Below are 14,994 nucleotides of genomic sequence, written 5' to 3' on the forward strand. Positions count from 1 at the left end.
GTCTCCGTGTTCAAATGTCAGGCCTCAGGTTATTTATAGCCGCTCTCATTACACCATGCAGCTCTGTCTCCTGTGAAGGCCACATGGTGGAGCATCATTACACCATGCAGCTCTGTCTCCTGTGAAGGCCACATGGTGGAGCATCATTACACCATGCAGCTCTGTCTCCTGTGAAGGCCACATGGTGGAGCATCATTACACCATGCAGCTCTGTCTCCTGTGAAGGCCACATGGTGGAGCATCATTACACCATGAAACTCTGTCTCCTCTGAAGGCCACATGGTGGAGCATCATTACACCATGAAACTCTGTCTCCTCTGAAGGCCACATGGTGGAGCATCATTACACCATGCAGCTCTGTCTCCTCTGAAGGCCACATGGTGGAGCATCATTACACCATGCAGCTCTGTCTCCTCTGAAGGCCACATGGTGGAGCATCATTACACCATGCAGCTCTGTCTCCTCTGAAGGCCACATGGTGGAGCATCATTACACCATGCAGCTCTGTCTCCTCTGAAGGCCACATGGTGGAGCATCATTACACCATGCAGCTCTGTCTCCTGTGAAGGCCACATGGTGGAGCATCATTACACCATGCAGCTCTGTCTCCTGTGAAGGCCGCATGGTGGAGCATCATTACACCATGCAGCTCTGTCTCCTCTGAAGGCCACATGGTGGAGCATCATTACACCATGCAGCTCTGTCTCCTCTGAAGGCCACATGGTGGAGCATCATTACACCATGCAGCTCTGTCTCCTCTGAAGGCCGCATGGTGGATCGTTGCTCTGAAGTCCTGCACCCGACCACGTGGATCACAACCAAACCGGGTCGGTGGGATGGACCCCACGCCCTCTGACTGTGGACGCTCTACGATGAGCACAACCAGAGGAGGCCGTGGCTTCAGGGAGTCCACATAGAGGAGCAGCTCCTGTCACAGAGCAGCTCAACACGCGGTCATACATGGGAGGAGCCACACGGCTCCACCACCAGGAGGAGGAGGTCACGAGGAGGTCACGAGGAGAACTAAAGGAGAGGACATTACTTAACGAGGACGGATCGGCCTGAAAGCAGCTGCTGTGAGGTCATGAGCCTGCTGCTGAGGCTTCGGTTCTGTCGGTACCTGGAGGTCTTCGGTTCTGTCGGTACCTGGAGGTCTTCGGTTCTGTCGGTACCTGGACTCCTTTGGTTCTGTCGGTACCTGGAGGGCTTCGGTTCTGTCGGTACCTGGAGGGCTTCGGTTCTGTCGGTACCTGGAGGGCTTCGGTTCTGTCGGTACCTAGACTCCTTCGGTTCTGTCGGTACTTGGAGGGCTTTGGTTCTGTCGGTACCTGGAGGGCTTCGGTTCTATCGGTACTTGAAGGGCTTTGGTTCTGTCGGTACCTGGAGGGCTTCGGTTCTATCGGTACTTGGAGGGCTTTGGTTCTGTCAGTATCTGGAGGGCTTCGGTTCTATCGGTACCTGGAGGGCTTTGGTTCTGTCGGTACCTGGAGGGCTTCGGTTCTATCGGTACCTGGACTCCTTCGGTTCTCCGTGGCCTCAGCCTCTCTGAAGGAACAGCGCTGGAGAGCAGAATCTCCACCGAAGCGGTTTCCCAGCTGTTGAACAGGAATATGTGATGACAGGTGTTTTATTTAGAGAAAGACAGAAAGAGAGAGAATGAGAGAGGGAGGCGGGGAGAAGGGAAGAAGCTCTTTGTTCCTACTTCAAAGGAGACTCGAAGGCATCACAAGCCTTTCAACCTCATAGGAGATGAAGCGGGAACATGAAAGGAAGCAAGCGGCTGTCGAGGTGATAATGAACTGTTTGGGAGTGAAGAGTGAAGAATAAAGAGTGAGGAGTGAAGAATAAAGAGTGAGGAGTGAAGAATAAAGAGTGAAGAGTGAAGAGTGAGGAGTGAAGAGTGAGGAGTGAAGAGTGAGGAGTGAGGAGTGAAGAGTGAGGAGTGAAGAATAAAGAGTGAGGAGTGAAGAGTGAGGAGTGAGGAGTGAAGAGTGAAGAGTGAAGAATAAAGAGTGAGGAGTGAAGAGTGAAGAGTGAGGAGTAAAGAGTGAGGAGTGAAGAGTGAGGAGTGAGGAGTAAAGAGTGAGGAGTGAAGAGTGAGGAGTGAAGAGTGAGGAGTGAGGAGTAAAGAGTGAGGAGTGAAGAGTGAGGAGTGAAGAGTGAAGAGTGAGGAGTGAGGAGTAAAGAGTGAGGAGTGAAGAGTGAGGAGTAAAGAGTGAGGAGTGAAGCGTGAGGAGTGAAGAGTGAAGAGTGAAGAGTGAAGAGTGAGGAGTGAAGAGTGAGGAGTGAAGAGTGAGGAGTGAGGAGTGAAGAGTGAGGAGTGAAGAATAAAGAGTGAGGAGTGAAGAGTGAGGAGTGAGGAGTGAAGAGTGAAGAATAAAGAGTGAGGAGTGAAGAGTGAGGAGTGAGGAGTGAAGAGTGAAGAGTGAGGAGTAAAGAGTGAGGAGTGAAGAGTGAGGAGTGAGGAGTAAAGAGTGAGGAGTGAAGAGTGAGGAGTGAAGAGTGAAGAGTGAGGAGTGAGGAGTAAAGAGTGAGGAGTGAAGAGTGAGGAGTGAAGAGTGAAGAGTGAGGAGTGAGGAGTAAAGAGTGAGGAGTGAAGAGTGAGGAGTAAAGAGTGAGGAGTGAAGAGTGAGGAGTGAAGAGTGAAGAGTAAGGAGTGAGGAGTAAAGAGTGAGGAGTGAAGAGTGAGGAGTGAGGAGTAAAGAGTGAGGAGTAAAGAGTGAGGAGTGAAGAGTGAAGAGTGAGGAGTGAAGAGTGAGGAGTGAGGAGTAAAGAGTGAGGAGTGAAGAGTGAGGAGTGAGGAGTGAGGAGTAAAGAGTGAGGAGTGAAGAGTGAGGAGTGAAGAGTGAAGAGTGAGGAGTGAAGAGTGAGGAGTGAGGAGTGAGGAGTGAAGAGTGAGGAGTGAGGAGTGAGGAGTGAGGAGTGAAGAGTGAAGAATAAAGAGTGAGGAGTGAAGAGTGAGGAGTGAGGAGTGAAGAGTGAAGAGTGAAGAATAAAGAGTGAGGAGTGAAGAGTGAGGAGTGAGGAGTGAAGAGTGAGGAGTGAAGAGTGAGGAGTGAGGAGACCTCTGATGCACTGATACCAATGCACACACACACACACACACACACACGCACGCACGCACGCACGCACGCATGCACGCACACGCACGCATGCACGCACACTTGCAGCGGAGGAGTTCCATGTGTTCTGGTTCTTTGGGGACTGGAACCGAGAATATCAGATGTAATTCATATTTTAATGTCGTTATGCTTCTTCCCTGCTGCTAATTGTGTTTCCACTTCCTGGTAACTCCTGGAAGTGGATTCACTGAAGCGTTCTGTTGATAGCAACTCTGTGATCGCTCATTACACACACACACACACACACACACACACACACACACACACACACACACACACACACACACACAGAGGGGTGAGCGCAGCTGTAGTCTAAAGAATGGTATCCTGTTTCTTGGGCTCGTCCAGGCGGCTCACAGCTAACTGTTCCATTCCAGATTGATTTTGTTGATGACAAAAGATCTTCCTCCTCGTCGCTGTTTTCATTCATTTTGTTAGGAAGCTAACCAGAAAGCTAAATGTGCTTTACTTGTTGTACTGCAAGTGCTTTCTTTAAGTGTAAATAGTTAGTGTTCCACCTTAGATGAACTCTGTACGCAGTTTTGCCGTAGTTAGCACTGTTAGCACTGTTACCATTGTTAGCACAGTTACTGTTGTTACCATTGTTACCAAAGTTAGCACAGCTACTGCTGTCAGCATAGTTACTGCTGTTAGCACTGTTACCGTTGTTAGCATGGTTACTGTTGTTAGCATCATTACCGAAGTTAACATAGTTCTTGCTTTTAGCATAGTTACTGCTGTTAGCATAATTAATGCTGTTAGCACTGTTACCATTGTCAGCACCGTTACTGCTGTTAGCATCATTACCGAAGTTAACACAGTTCCTGCTGTTAGCATAGTTACTGCTGTTAGCACCGTTACTGCTGTTAGCATAGTTACTGCTGTTAACATGGTTCCTGCTGTTAGCATAGTTACTGCTGTTAGCATAGTTACTGCTGTTAACACAGTTACTGCTGTTAGCATAGTTACTGCTGTTAGCATAGTTATAGCTTGTAGCACTGTTTGAACTGTCTCATACTTTTAATACACTCTAGTTTTGAGAGTGTGTGTGTGCGTGAGAGTGAGAGTCTGTGTGTGTGTGTGTGTGTGTGTGTGTGTGTGTGTGTGTGTGTGTGTGTGTGTGTGAGAGTGTCTCTGTGTGTGTCTGTGTGTGTGTGTACTCACCTGCAGCTCTGCTCCCCTCAGGTACGGCGACATGGTCCCTAAAACCATCGCAGGGAAGATCTTCGGCTCCATCTGCTCGCTGAGCGGCGTGCTGGTGATCGCGCTGCCGGTGCCGGTCATCGTGTCCAACTTCAGCCGGATCTACCACCAGAACCAGAGAGCGGACAAGCGACGAGCACAGAAGGTCCAGGTGAGACCTGTAGACCTGTCGACCTGTACACCTGTAGACCTTTACACCTGTAGAACTGTACACCTAGTCTAATCAGCAAAGTAACACTCCTTCGATGAAGTTAAACTACAGAGTTCTGTCAGTAGGAGATGTTTAAGAGCTACTGAAGAGCTGCTACTGCGCTAGCTTCCTTTTCCAGGTGGAGTCAGGAAGATGTGTTTATTCCAGGTATTATGGATTTTTACTGTTTTTATTGCTTATTTAAATAATTGTTTTGATCTTTTTTCCTGATACTGCGCCTCTTGTTAGCACGTTGCTGTTAGCCTGTAACCCTTCCCACCGAGGGACTAATGCAGGATCTTCTTATCTGAAGCACGCATGCGGTCGGCTTCAGGGTGTCGTTTGCAAGCATTTCACGTTTCCTGAAGAGAATTACTTGAACCCGCTGAGGAGTGGCAGAGTTGACACAAGGTTAGCAATTATCTGCGGTTCAGACGAGCGAGGGAAGAGCCCGGAGGAAGACGATCTGTCAAACAGCCAATAAGAAGGTGTTTCGGTACTGACTCAGGTGATCGATCACATGACCTTCGGGCGTGAGATGATGAAATTAATTCAGGAGATCAGGTTAAATGCACATGGTTGGTGAGCAGGAGCTCTGAAGAGCGATGAGTCAGGTGACGCCATCACTCCGAGGTAAGATCTCACTAAAGGTGCTTTTCTCTGGTCTGGTTGCAGAAGGCCCGCTTGGCCCGGATCCGGATATCCAAGCAGGGAACCTCCGATGCCTTCCTGCACAGCAAGAGAAATGGTCTGTTCACGGAGAACCTGGATTTCACGGTAGGCCCCGCTCCCTGAACCCACATCCAGGCGCCATGTTTCTGATCGAGAAAGAAGTAGACTACCATGCTACTGACCACTGTAAGAGATGAAGAAGTAGACTACCATGCTACTGACCACTGTAAGAGATGAAGAAGTAGACTACCATGCTACTGACCACTGTAAGAGATGAAGAAGTAGACTACCATGCTACTGACCACTGTAAGAGATGAAGAAGTAGACTACCATGCTACTGGCCACTGTAAGAGATGAAGAAGTAGACTACCATGCTACTGGCCACTGTAAGAGATGAAGAAGTAGACTACCATGCTACTGACCAATGCAACATACATTTTGATGTACATGCCCATCCCTGCCTATTTGCATATATTATGCATTTCTATGGAGGACTGATCAGTGTTTGTGGCCGCCGTGTGTTCTCATGCTGAACTTAGACCTCCAGTAAAATAGTCTCTCTCTCTCTCTCTCTCTCACTCTCTCTCTCTCTCTCTCTCTCTCTCTCTCTCTCTCTCTCTCTCTCTCTCTCTCTCTCTCTCTCTCAGCACCCTCCATACAAGAGGAACCTCTCAGATCAGGTACAGACCTTCATTTGATCAGAGTGTCCTTCACAGGAACACCAGGAAAAATAACACTCATTGTGTGTGTCGTGTGCGTGTGCGTGCGTGCGTGTGTGTGTGTGTGTGTGTGTGTGTGTGTGTGTGTGTGTGTGTGTGTGTGTGTGTGTGTGTGTGTGTGTGTGTGTGTGTGAGTGAACAGATTTCCACAGAGGAGGACCAGCATTTAAGCAGCCAGTCCACCTCCCTACTGGAGAGCCAGCACCACCACCTGCTGCACTGTCTGGAGAAAACCACGGTGAGGAGGAGGAGGAGGAGGAGGAAGAGGAGGAGAGGAGGAGGAAGAGGAGGAGGAGGAGGAGGAGGATGAGGAGGAGGAGGAGGAGGAGGAGGAGGAGAAGAAGGAGGATGATGACGAGGAGGAGGAGGAGGAGAGGAGGGAAGGAGGAGGAAGAGGAGGAAGAGGAGGAGGATGAGGAGGAGGAGGAGGAGGAGGAGGAGGAGAAGAAGGAGGATGATGACGAGGAGGAGGAGGAGGAGAGGAGGGAAGGAGGAGGAAGAGGAGGAGGAGGAGGAGAGGAGGGAAGGAGGAAGAAGAGGAGGAGGAGGAGGAGAGGAGGGAAGGAGGAAGAGGAGGAGGAGGAGGAGGAATGTCAAGTCAAATGTCCAGCCCTCTGGGTGTAGAGAGCCGTTAGCTTTCCTCCCAGCTGTGGGGGTAAATAGTGGTTTTGGTGAACATAGCAAACTGCTATAGTTCCAGTCTTCCAAACACCAGGTACCGGATCCACCGGATAAGACGTTGTTTTAATTCTTATTTCACTGTCCCTCTTTCCTCACTGGTTCAATGTAGGTCCTTCAAATAATTAGAAGCCACAAGCTGCACAATTAGTCAGTATCGCTTGTGTGTTTCATACTGGATTAACCCAAATGTCAGTAATTATCCTCAATGTCGGTGCCTTATTGGAGAGTACCAGGGGCACCAAACTCCAAACACGTGTTTTAACTCAGGGGCTGTGCTTAAGCGTCGGGTGGTGAGCTGCAGAGGTGGGTCTTCTCTTGGTCCCTATTTTCCCCCATTGATAGTCACTGTTCCCCCCCATGTCACTGGTTCTCCAGAGGCCACATGAGCTGGTCTCTTACCCAAGAATAGTGCTTGAGTCTGGGCATGAGTTCATCTAAACATGGGTCTGGTTCTCTAGGGGTCTCTTGGCATGTTTACTCAAACTTGAGCCCTTAGGTTCCCCCGGTGTCAGTCACTGTTCCCGCAGTGTCAATCACTGAGCATTCCTGTGTTTGTCAGACTGTTGAGGCAATATGATGTGTTATTAATCATGTTTAGAAAAGACCTGGGACACAGACTGGCCTGTACTACTGTACTGTATGTGTCATGTCATTCCCTTTGACACTGAGGCTACAGGATCCTGGTAACGGGAAACTTACATTTGCATAATATTAATATGTGAATGTGTGCATGCCTATTGTCATACCCCAATGTCAGCCGGTATCCCAATTGTCATGGACCACCTAGTGGCCAATAAAGGTACTCTATGAGCCACAAGGAATAACAATATAGTAATATGGCTAATATGTCTTTAACTGCTGCATGCAGAATGACTCTGAGGAACGTTGACCTTTGACCCTCCTGCTCAACGCCTACACAGCAAATGATTGTGGGTCAGCACATGTGGAACACACTAGAGCAGGTCTTCTTGCGTCCTGAACAATGTGTCCACCATCATTCAGTAATTAATAATTGTCCATGAGCCCAGGAGAATAGTCATGTGACCTTTATTCTAAATGAGTTATGACAAATATGAAACAGCTGATAGTCATGGATACAATGACAAATGTTGTGATGTCACATCCTGTTTTATCTCCCCCCCTTCACCCTGGTTCTAGAACCATGAGTTCGTGGACCAGCAGTATTACCAGCAGAGCTACCTGGAGGCTGGGCTACAGACTTACGCGTCTAGAAGCCCCTCCCTCTCCAGCCGGGAGGGCGTGACGGGCACCTGCTGCAGCCGGCGCAGCAGGAAGAGCCACGCCCCCTTACCGAACGCCTGTCGCCCCGCCCACATGCAGCCGCTGACGCACGCTCAGCAACGAGGCCTCCAGGAGCTCAGCACCATCCACATCCAGCCGCTCAGCAGCAGGTACGCTCATGAGATACACGGGTACACGGGTACATGTCATGAGATACACGGATACACGGGTACATGTCATGAGATACACGGGTACACGGGTACACGTCATGAGATACACGGATACACAGGTACACGTCATGAGATACACGGGTACACGGGTACATGTCATGAGATACACGGATACACGGGTACATGTCATGAGATACACGGGTACACGGGTACATGTCATGAGATACACGGATACACAGGTACATGTCATGAGATACACGGGTACACGGGTACACGTCATGAGATACACGGGTACACGGGTACACGTCATGAGATACACGGGTACACGGGTACATGTCATGAGATACACGGATACACGGGTACATGTCATGAGATACACGGATACACGGGTACATGTCATGAGATACACGGATACACAGGTACATGTCATGAGATACACGGATACACGGGTACATGTCATGAGATACACGGATACACGGGTACATGTCATGAGATACACGGGTACATGTCATGAGATACACGGGTACACGGGTACATGTCATGAGATACACGGGTACACGGGTACATGTCATGAGATACACGGGTACACGGGTACATGTCATGAGATACACGGGTACACGGGTACACGTCATGAGATAACTCGAGATGGCTTTGTGAGTCATCGTGGTCACACGGTGACAACATGGCGTCTCTCTCCTCAGCCGCTCCAGTCTCAACATGCGCGTGGACGAGCCGGCCTCCCTGAACTGCCGGAGCAGCCAGATCACCACGGCCATCATCAGCATCCCCACGCCGCCGGTGACCAGCCCCGAGGGCGACGCCCAGCTGCCCATAGGCCCCGCCCACCAGAACGTTGTGAAGGTGTCCGCTCTGTGAGGAAGGAAGGAAAAGACTCTCATGGGGGAGGAAGAGGAGGAGGAGGAGGAGGAGGAGGAGGAGAAAAGAAGAAGAAGAAGAAGAAGAAGAAGAAGAAGAAGAAGAAGAAGAAGAGGAGGCTGCCCTCTGCTGGTCATGTACTGTAACGACATGGACTCCCTACAGACTGAAGGGGTGGCTTTTAGATAGAGTGTGTGTGTGTGTGTGTGTGTGTGTGTGTGTGTGTGTGTGTGTGTGTGTGTGTGTGTGTGTGTGTGTGTGTGTGTGTGTGTGTGTGTGCTTGTGTGTGTGTGTGTGTGTGTGTGTGTGTGTGTGTCTGTCTGTCTGTCTGTCTGTGTGCTTGTGTGTGTGTGTGTGTGTGTGTGTGTCTGTCTGTCTGTGTGCTTGTGTGTGTGTGTCCTCAGCTGTCTTCTCTACACAACGTGCCTGTGTGTTTGCTGAGAGAACAAAAGGAAGAAATAGATTTATTATTTTTCACAAAGCACAAAGCTCAGAATCTCTGACAGCCGAAGCTTTTACTGAATATTGTTCATAGAATATTTTGTAATATTTGATCGTTTGGCAGAACCAGTGAAGCTGTTTGTCTCTCTCTCTCTCTCTCTCTCTCTCTCTCTCTCTCTCTCTCTCTCTCTCTCTCTCTCTCTCTCTCTCTCTCTCTCTTAATCTCAGTGGGTTTTTCTACAGTTGTTCTGTGTACTTGTATGTGTTTAGGAAACTTGATGTGTGTACTTTTCGTCCTCTGTGGTTCTAAATGTTCTTCTGGAGAACTCAAGCAGGGAACGAGTCATCGTGACCTTTGACCTTTTCTTTACATGTGATTCCTTATCTTGATGGCGCAGAGCGTTCGTCCTGCAGCAGCTGAGATGAAGCTGAGATGAGGGATGAGGGAGCAGCTGAGATGAATATATATATATATATATATATATATATATATATATATATATATATATATATATATATATATATAGAGCCAGGAGCAATACTGGAATGGGACTCATATTGTTGTGTAATGCTCTTTTTCCTTCTTTTGTCAGTATTTAATTATCTAAATATGGAGAAACGTTTCACATGAGCAAAACTAAACACATCGGCCATGGTGGAGGATTATAGCATCACAAGCCTGCTCAGAGAGCTGGTTCTGCTGGTTCTCCTGGTTCTGCTGGTTCTCCTGGTTCTTCCGTCTTTACACATGCCAGCTGCTAGAGGCCCAGTGGTACTTTAGTCCAACTGTGCATCTTCTTCTTGAATCTTCTCATAAAAACAGAGGCGGGCCATGCAGTGAGGTTCTGTGTTTTTATTTGCCAGCGCAGTGTTTAAAGTTACTCACTGTTTCCTGTCCACAGGTTCTTCTGTGACACACTTTTAATTATTAGATTATTATTATTATTATTATAACGTGCGCCGCTCACACTGTCAAAGCTTTTTGTTAGTAGATTATTTGGACGAACAGAAACAAAAGGTCTGTGGTTGTGTTCTGTGCTCTATGTTTGCTCAGTCCTTCCTTCAGTCCTTCCTTCAGTCCTTCCTTCAGTCCTTCCTTCAGTCCTTCCTTCAGTCCTTCCTTCAGTCCCTCCCTCAGTCCCTCCTTCAGTCCTTCCCTCAGTCCTTCCTTCAGTCCCTCCCTCAGTCCCTCCTTCAGTCCCTCCCTCAGTCCCTCCTTCAGTCCTTCCTTCAGTCCTTCCTTCAGTCCCTCCCTCAGTCCCTCCTTCAGTCCCTCCTTCAGTCCTTCCTTCAGTCCCTCCCTCAGTCCTTCCCTCAGTCCTTCCCTCAGTCCTTCCCTCAGTCCCTCCCTCAGCTCCTCCCTCAGCTCCTCCCTCAGCTCCTCCCTCTTACCCTCCCTCTTCCCCTTCCTCAGCTCCTCCCTCAGCTCCTCTCTCTTTCCCTCCCTCAGCTCCTCCCTCAACTCCTCCCCCAGCTCCTCCCTCTTTCCCTCCCTCTTCCCCTCCGTCAGCTCCTCCCTCAGCTCCTCCGTCAGCTCCTCCCTCAGCTCCTCCGTCAGCTCCTCCCTCTTTCCCTCCGTCAGCTCCTCCCTCAGCTCCTCTCTCTTTCCCTCCCTCTTCCCTTCCGTCAGCTCCTCCCTCAGCTCCTCCCTCTTCCCCTCCCTCAGCTCCTCCCTCAGCTCCTCCCTCAGCTCCTCCCTCTTCCCCTCCCTCAGCTCCTCCCTCTTCCCCTCCGTCAGCTCCTCCCTCTTCCCCTCCCTCAGCTCCTCCCTCAGCTCCTCCCTCAGCTCCTCCCTCAGCTCCTCCCTCAGCCCCTCCCCCTCCCCCCTCCCTCTCCCTCAGCTCCTCCCTCTTCCCCTCCCTCACTTCCTCCCTCAGCTCCTCCCTCTTCTCCTCCCTCAGCTCCTCCCTCTTCCCCTCCCTCAGCTCCTCCCTCAGCTCCTCCCTCAGCTCCTCCCTCTTCCCCTCCCTCACTTCCTCCCTCAGCTCCTCCCTCTTCTCCTCCCTCAGCTCCTCCCTCTTCACCTCCCTCAGCTCCTCCCTCTTCCCCTCCCTCAGCTCCTCCCTCTTTCCCTCCCTCTTCCCCTCCCTCTTTCCCTCCCTCAGCTCCTCCCTCAGCTCCTCCCTCTTTCCCTCCCTCAGCTCCTCCCTCAGCTCCTCCCTCTTCCCCTCCCTCAGCTCCTCCCTCAGCTCCTCCCTCTTTCCCTCCCTCAGCTCCTCCCTCAGCTCCTCCCTCTTTCCCTCCCTCAGCTCCTCCCTCAGCTCCTCCCTCAGCTCCTCTCTCTTCCCCTCTCTCAGCTCCTCCCTCAGCTCCTCCCTCAGCTCCTCTCTCTTCCCCTCCCTCAGCTCCTCCCTCTTTCCCTCCCTCAGCTCCTCCCTCAGCTCCTCCCTCTTTCCCTCCCTCAGCTCCTCCCTCAGCTCCTCCCTCTTTCCCTCCCTCAGCTCCTCCCTCAGCTCCTCCCTCTTTCCCTCCCTCAGCTCCTCCCTCAGCTCCTCCCTCTTTCCCTCCCTCAGCTCCTCCCTCAGCTCCTCTCTCTTCCCCTCCCTCAGCTCCTCCCTCTTTCCCTCCCTCAGCTCCTCCCTCAGCTCCTCTCTCTTCCCCTCCCTCAGCTCCTCCCTCTTTCCCTCCCTCAGCTCCTCCCTCAGCTCCTCCCTCTTTCCCTCCCTCAGCTCCTCCCTCTTTCCCTCCCTCAGCTCCTCCCTCAGCTCCTCCCTCTTTCCCTCCCTCAGCTCCTCCCTCTTTCCCTCCCTCAGCTCCTCCCTCAGCTCCTCCCTCTTTCCCTCCCTCAGCTCCTCCCTCTTTGCTTTGCCCTCCCCCTCGTTGTTCAGACTGTGTGTTTCTCGTCAGCTGTTGATATTATTTATGACTTTTGTCTTGTTGTCCCTGACTGTGAAAACGTCTGATAAAAACATATTTATCTGCCACGAATACATCTGTGGGCTCTTCTTCTCCTCTTCCTCTATTTCCACGAAATGTCCATGTCTCTCGGGCCCTCAGGTCCTCAGGTCCTCAGGCCTTCGGGTCCTCAGGCCTTTGGGTCCTCAGGCCTTCAGGTCCTCGGGTCCTCAGGCCTTCAGGTCCTCGGGTCCTCGGGTCCTCAGGCCTTTGGGTCCTCGGCCCCTTAGGCCCTGGGGCCTGCGGATCCTCGGGTCCTCAGGCCTTCGGGTCCTCGGGTCCTCGGGTCCTCAGGCCTTCGGGTCCTCGGGTCCTCAGGTCCTCGGGTCCTCAGGCCTTCGGGTCCTCAGGTCTTCAGGCCTTCGGGTCCTCGGGCCCTTGAGTCCTCGGGTCCTCAGGCCTTCGGGTCCTCGGGTCCTCAGGCCCTCAGGCCCTCCGTTTCAAGGGCCACCTCTGGACGGAGCAGAGGATCTTGCCGAGCTGGGAGCGGAACTGCCTGGTGGCCAGCGTGTAGAGGAGCGGGTCCACGGCGGCCTGCAGGCCGGTCAGCACCACGGCCGACGTCTCCAGCGCCACCTGCAGCTGCATGGGGAGAGGACACCTGTTCACGGCTCCGTTTCATTATTATCTGCTGCAACGATTGAATATCAGATGCTGAGTTGATATCATCGAAACAGGAACGCTTGGGTTCCTGAGGTTTAACTGCTTATGATTCATTGATGAAACCTTGATGCTTCATGGCAACAGAACCTTCATGGATGAGAAAGCGTTCCAGTGCTTCATCGGTGTTAGAACCCAGCATGGACGGTCACATTGCATGTACATGTGTCGAGTGCACGGCCACCACACTCACTCTGTTGCCGTCCGGCCCCGAGAAGACGTCCATCAGCAGGATCACCGGCAGCGGCGCCCAGAGCAGCGTGAAGGCCACGATGATGTAGCCGAAGCGCAGCGCCATCCGGCCCTCCGCCCGCTTCCTGACCCGCGCCCGGGCCCCGGCCGTCAGGAGACACACCGCGCCCACGATCTCAGGTCCTCTCCGCGGGGGGGCGCCGCTGGCCTCGGCCACCAGGAGCACCGCCCGGCGGTGCGGCGGCGGCGGGCCGGAGGAGCCCGGCGGAGCGGTCCGCGGGTCCGAGGCTGGGACACTCAGCCACCCGCAGACCTGCTGCGACACCGCGGGCCTCAGCTGGACCCCCCGACTGAACACTTTCTTCCGGTGCCGCCTCACGACTTTGAATATCCGCAAGTAGTGGACGACGATGACCGCCAGGGACAGCCCCCACAGCGGGACCAGCACGCAGGGTCCGAACGGGTCCGATTGCGAAAGGCGCACGGCGCCGGGCTCCCCGAGGTGCGGACGGCACGCCGTGTAGAGGAGCGCCTGCTCGGAGAGAGTCAGAGAGACCAGAGCCAGGACGGCGCCGCACGCCCAGATGGACGGGATCCAGAGCCGGACCCGCGCCCTCCTCCTCTCGGTCTGGAACGGGAACGCGACGGCCTGGAAGCGCTCCACGCTGATGCCGACCAGCGTGAGCAGCTGCACGCAGCCGCACAGCGCGAAGGTGAAGCGCTGCAGGGCGCACGCGGACGCCGGCACCCGGCCGCCGGCCCCGGAGAGCAGCAGGGAGGCCAGCAGCAGCGGCGTGTCCACGCAGCACTTGAGGAGGTCGCCGGCGGCCAGGCTGACCAGCAGCGCGTTGTTGAAGGTCTGCAGACACTTGAACCTGAAGACGACCCAGCAGACCCACAGGTTCCCGGGAGAACCCAACACCAACGTCAGGGCCAACACCGCGCAGTTGAAGAAGAACAGCGCGGTGGCCGCGCCCGGCTCGCGGCGCGGGCCGGTCTGGTTCCAGAGAGCGCCGGCGTCCCTGATGCTGACCATGTCTTCCTCCGGCTGCAGGCTGGGAGCTGCAGACGCTGCCGGTGTCTGTGTGTTTTGTTCAGAGGGTTCAGCCCTGATTGGCTGCCCGGTCGTGGTTGATTAGGTTGTAATCATGGGGACTCGCCCCGACCTTCACACGACCTGCTGAGGAGATTACCCTTCTTCACCTTCCTCTTCCTCTTCAAGCACCACATCATGACGGCTATACCTTCATGAGATATTATGTATGACCTTTGTCTTGTTGTCCCTGACTGTGAAAACGTCTAAGAAAAATGTTTTTATCTGCCACGAATACTCTCTCCGCTCTTCTTCCTCCTCTTCCTCTATTTTCACTAAATGTCCCTCATGTCCTCAGGTCACATGACACATCGTGACAGGTCCTCTATAGTCTCAGTGTAGTTCTGGTCCTCTATAGTCTCAGTGTAGTCCTGGTCCTCTATAGTCTCAGTCTAGTCCTGGTCCTCTATAGTCTCAGTGTAGTCATGGTCCTCTATAGTCTCAGTCTAGTCCTGGTCCTCTATAGTCTCAGTCTAGTTCCGGTCCTCTATGGTCTCAGTCTAGTCCTAGTCCTCTATAGTCTCAGTCTAGTCCTGGTCCTCTATAGTCTCAGTCTAGTCCTGGTCCTCTATAGTCTCAGTGTAGTCCTGGTCCTCTATCGTCTCAGTCTAGTCCTGGTCCTCTATCGTCTCAGTCTAGTCCTAGTCCTCTATAGTCTCAGTGTAGTCCTGGTCCTCTATCGTCTCAGTCTAGTCCTGGTCCTCTATAGTCTCAGTCTAGTCCTGGTCCTCTATAGTCTCAGTGTAGTCCTGGTCCTCTATAGTCTCAGTCTAGTCCTAGTCCTATATAGTCTCAGTGTAGTCCTGGTCCTCTATCGTCTCAGTCTAGTCCTGGTCCT

General features: G+C 52.5%; 2 protein-coding genes across 6 annotated transcripts in view; one reads left to right on the top strand and one right to left on the bottom strand.

Annotated features, from left to right (window-relative positions):
• The window catches only part of LOC137800662 (A-type voltage-gated potassium channel KCND3-like), a 34,563-nt gene extending 25,646 nt beyond the window's left edge, over window positions 1–8,917 (top strand). For all 5 annotated transcript variants that reach the window (XM_068597942.1, XM_068597944.1, XM_068597943.1 and 2 more), the window contains 6 exons: window positions 4,308–4,476; window positions 5,191–5,292; window positions 5,835–5,867; window positions 6,049–6,144; window positions 7,746–7,999; window positions 8,701–8,917. In XM_068597942.1, the coding sequence (XP_068454043.1) occupies window positions 4,308–4,476; window positions 5,191–5,292; window positions 5,835–5,867; window positions 6,049–6,144; window positions 7,746–7,999; window positions 8,701–8,875 (829 nt within the window). In that variant the 3' untranslated portion in view covers window positions 8,876–8,917. The remainder of the gene's footprint in view (window positions 1–4,307; window positions 4,477–5,190; window positions 5,293–5,834; window positions 5,868–6,048; window positions 6,145–7,745; window positions 8,000–8,700) is intronic.
• A 3,720-nt stretch (window positions 8,918–12,637) lies between these two features.
• On the bottom strand, window positions 12,638–14,099 carry LOC137800417 (D(4) dopamine receptor-like). Its single transcript, XM_068597603.1, has 2 exons — window positions 13,065–14,099; window positions 12,638–12,793 (listed from the first exon to the last, which is right to left on the bottom strand). Exons 1-2 carry the CDS (start codon window positions 14,097–14,099, stop codon window positions 12,638–12,640), a joined length of 1,191 nt encoding a protein of 396 aa, XP_068453704.1.
• Window positions 14,100–14,994: the final 895 nt, after the last annotated feature.

Source organism: Clinocottus analis, unplaced genomic scaffold (genome assembly GCF_023055335.1).
Source record: "Clinocottus analis isolate CAN_PGR_092001 unplaced genomic scaffold, fCliAna1.0.p SCAF_4, whole genome shotgun sequence".
NCBI lineage: Eukaryota > Metazoa > Chordata > Actinopteri > Perciformes > Cottidae > Clinocottus > Clinocottus analis.